We start from the raw sequence: 3,015 nt of genomic DNA on the forward strand, positions 1-3,015 counted from the left end.
TAATTTTTTGACCGTTATGAGAAAAGTGTGGATAACCTGTGAGAGAAGAAGTAAAAAATTACGGTCGGAATAGTAAAATAACGATCAAAAAATCAATTTTTAGGAGTGAAAATTAATCTCAAACGGTGCCTTCAACCACAAATTATCCAAAAACGACTATTCAAAACTCTATAATTCTCCCAAAATGGGAGGCAAACAAGCTCTAACTTTTATAAAAAAAAATTTAACCAAATCAAAAAGGGACTAATTGTTTACTTTGATCTCTACTTTTTCAACGATTCTTAAGCTTTCCCAAACAAGAACTCTAAAGCATAAAACATTACGGGCACAATTAGATACAAATATAGATTCACAGTCAAGCAGAGTTTGCATTACAAGACACAAAATCCTGTAAATATTTCTAAGATCAACCCTCGATAACAACGAAAATACAACATATGTTCCAACATCTATGGACTCGACAGTATCAAATAGTATAAAACAAAAAGCTAAAATCATATGTATCGTGCCCCATTGAATCTCGTTCGTTTCAAACACAACTAAACATAATCGTGCAATATAATATCAAGATTTGACTTTCTTTCTTCCTTAATATTTTACTCAATTTCAGTTGGCTATCTGGACTGGATATTTGTCAATGCAGTCATGCCAAGGACTCCATGGAGAAAGCTCCGAGTTCTTCATCGCTTGCCAAACTGCACTATTACACTTAAACCCACTTCCAAATGCAATTTGCCAAATCCGATGTCCTCTTCGGATCCTCCGTTTTGCCTCAATATACGACAATTCATACCAAATCGAACTCGATGAAGTGTTACCAAATCTGTGCAGAGTCATTCGAGAAGCCTCCACGTGAACTGGGTCGAGCTGCAAATTCTTCTCCAGTTCATCAATCACTCCCCGCCCGCCGGCGTGTATGCAGAAATGATCAAAAGCAAGTTTGAAATCAGGTATGTAGGGTTTAATTTTGGGATTGAAGAATTTTCGTGCAATTAGGGTTATAAAAAAGAGGAACTGTTCACTGATTGGAAGAACAAGTGGACCTAATGTTGTGATGTTTGCTTTTAATGCATTTCCTGCAATTGCCATCAAATCTTTTGATAATGAGACTCCAGTTTTGCCCTTTTCGTCTTGTTCTTGATACACACATTTGAATGCTGTATCATCTGCTCCTTTGTGTGTTCTCACAACATGAACAAGCTTGAATTTGGCCCTTTTCTTCTCTGACTGTTTGTTTGACAGCAAAATTGCTGCTCCACCTACTCGGAACAAGCAATTGGGGATTAGCATTGACTTCCTGTTCCCGAAGTACCAATTCTGCGTAATGTTTTCAGTACTCACAATGACTGCGTATGTATTTCTATGAACTTGAAGCATGTCTTTAGCAAGATCAATGGCGATAACTCCAGCACTGCAGCCCATGCCACCTAAGTTAAAGCTCCGTATATTCCCTCGTAATTTGTAGTTATTCACGATCATTGCAGAAAGTGAAGGGGTTGGATTGAACAAGCTGCAATTCACTACAAGAATGCCAATGTCCTTAGGCTTTACACCGGTGGATTTGAAAAGATTGTCGAGTGCGCCAAACATGACCTCTTTAGCTTCCTCACGCGCCGCCTCCATGGAGGGCCGCGGTGGAATACAATGCATTGCCTCTGGCAAATAAGTTTCTTCCCCAAGACCGGACCGTTCCAAGATTTTGCGCTGAAACTCGAGAGAGGATTCGTCAAAATCACCTGTCAGTTTCGAGTGTTCCATGAACCGATTGAATTTGACTTGAAGGTGATCACGAGGACGATAACAGGCGTAATCCACAAGGTAAACGGGTCGGGGTCGAGTCAGCATGTAGACGGTGAATCCGAATACTATTACTGTACAAAAAACAATGACGAGAGCAAGATTATACTGGAGATGGAGATAAAGATTGTATACATCTTCATAGTTCATTTGTGAAGCTTGAACGAACAGAATGGCCATTAAAGGGACTAAACAGAGTTTTAAAAAGTGGGTCATCAAGTAATGGTACCCAAGTTTCACATACTTAAGCTTCACATTTTGAAGGTAATCTGGGAATCTATTTCTACCGGTGGCGCCACCAGAAACGGCGGCGGAGTTGGACACTGAAATGCTCATATTTTTTTACCGGGGTGATGGATTTAGTGTGTGAAAATGTGTTTTCTTGAGGAAAAACAATTATGAACAGGATGTGTGTATATATAGTGTATAGATGGATCTGGAATTGAATGTGGGTAGGGATTGGAAGGGGTAGATGCAACTACAGCAACGGCCAAAATGCGAAGAAATAAAGATGGAGACAGACACGTATGGAGTTGGAATTCAAAATCAGTGGCGTGTGGGTGAAAATACGCGATTTTCAAATCTGTTTCAATTTCTTTTTTTAATTTCTCTGCAACTTCTGCTGAAGTTGAGGAGGAGGACAGATATGAGTGATCTGAAGAAATAAATGCTCGAAATATGTCAAAGTTTTGGGGCTGTTTTCTTGTGTGAATAAATAATGAACTCGTTCTTCAACCATTGATGACGAATGTGATGTGAAACTTGCACGGATGTGTCCATTTGGGTTTTTGTTTGTTTAACAATTGTATACGGCTGACAATGAGCAGATCTGTCTCATATTGACTGCGCAGTAATACAAAAAAAGTTTAGAAATACTCGATAAAATAAAATATTTTGAACGTAATTTTTTTAAAAAATTTCTGTTCTATTTGACGATTATTATTTGAATTTTTTTTTTTTACATACTCATTTTAATCATATTCATACAATAAAATATTTTACACATAAATTCAAATCTTTTTCTATTTTAACCATACATTTTCTTAAAAATTACTATTCAAAATACATTTTTCTTTTTTTCCAACAATGACAATCAACCAAGGTATTTGTGTTTCAATTTTAAATTTTCTACCTCGACAGTCTGTTTTAAAAGAAATACTACACGTCTCACTTGGTATACAAAAATTAAATGGGACAAAATCTCACACCATCTTTGAC

The 3,015-nt window shown here is 37.2% G+C and overlaps 1 protein-coding gene across 1 annotated transcript; it reads right to left on the bottom strand.

Annotated features, from left to right (window-relative positions):
* Positions 1 to 324: 324 nt before the first annotated feature.
* LOC111388259 (3-ketoacyl-CoA synthase 4-like) lies at positions 325 to 2,622 on the bottom strand. Its single transcript, XM_023012947.1, has one exon. It carries the CDS (start codon positions 2,131 to 2,133, stop codon positions 607 to 609), a length of 1,527 nt encoding a protein of 508 aa, XP_022868715.1. The 5' UTR covers positions 2,134 to 2,622; the 3' UTR covers positions 325 to 606.
* Between the last annotated feature and the right edge of the window lie 393 nt (positions 2,623 to 3,015).

Source organism: Olea europaea, chromosome 3 (genome assembly GCF_002742605.1).
Source record: "Olea europaea var. sylvestris chromosome 3, O_europaea_v1, whole genome shotgun sequence".
Lineage (NCBI taxonomy): Eukaryota > Viridiplantae > Streptophyta > Magnoliopsida > Lamiales > Oleaceae > Olea > Olea europaea.

What these genes read in the sequence shown, in the direction of transcription:
- LOC111388259 (XM_023012947.1), bottom strand. Translation starts at nt 2,133, where the DNA reads ATGAGCATTTCAGTGTCCAACTCCGCCGCCGTTTCTGGTGGCGCCACC.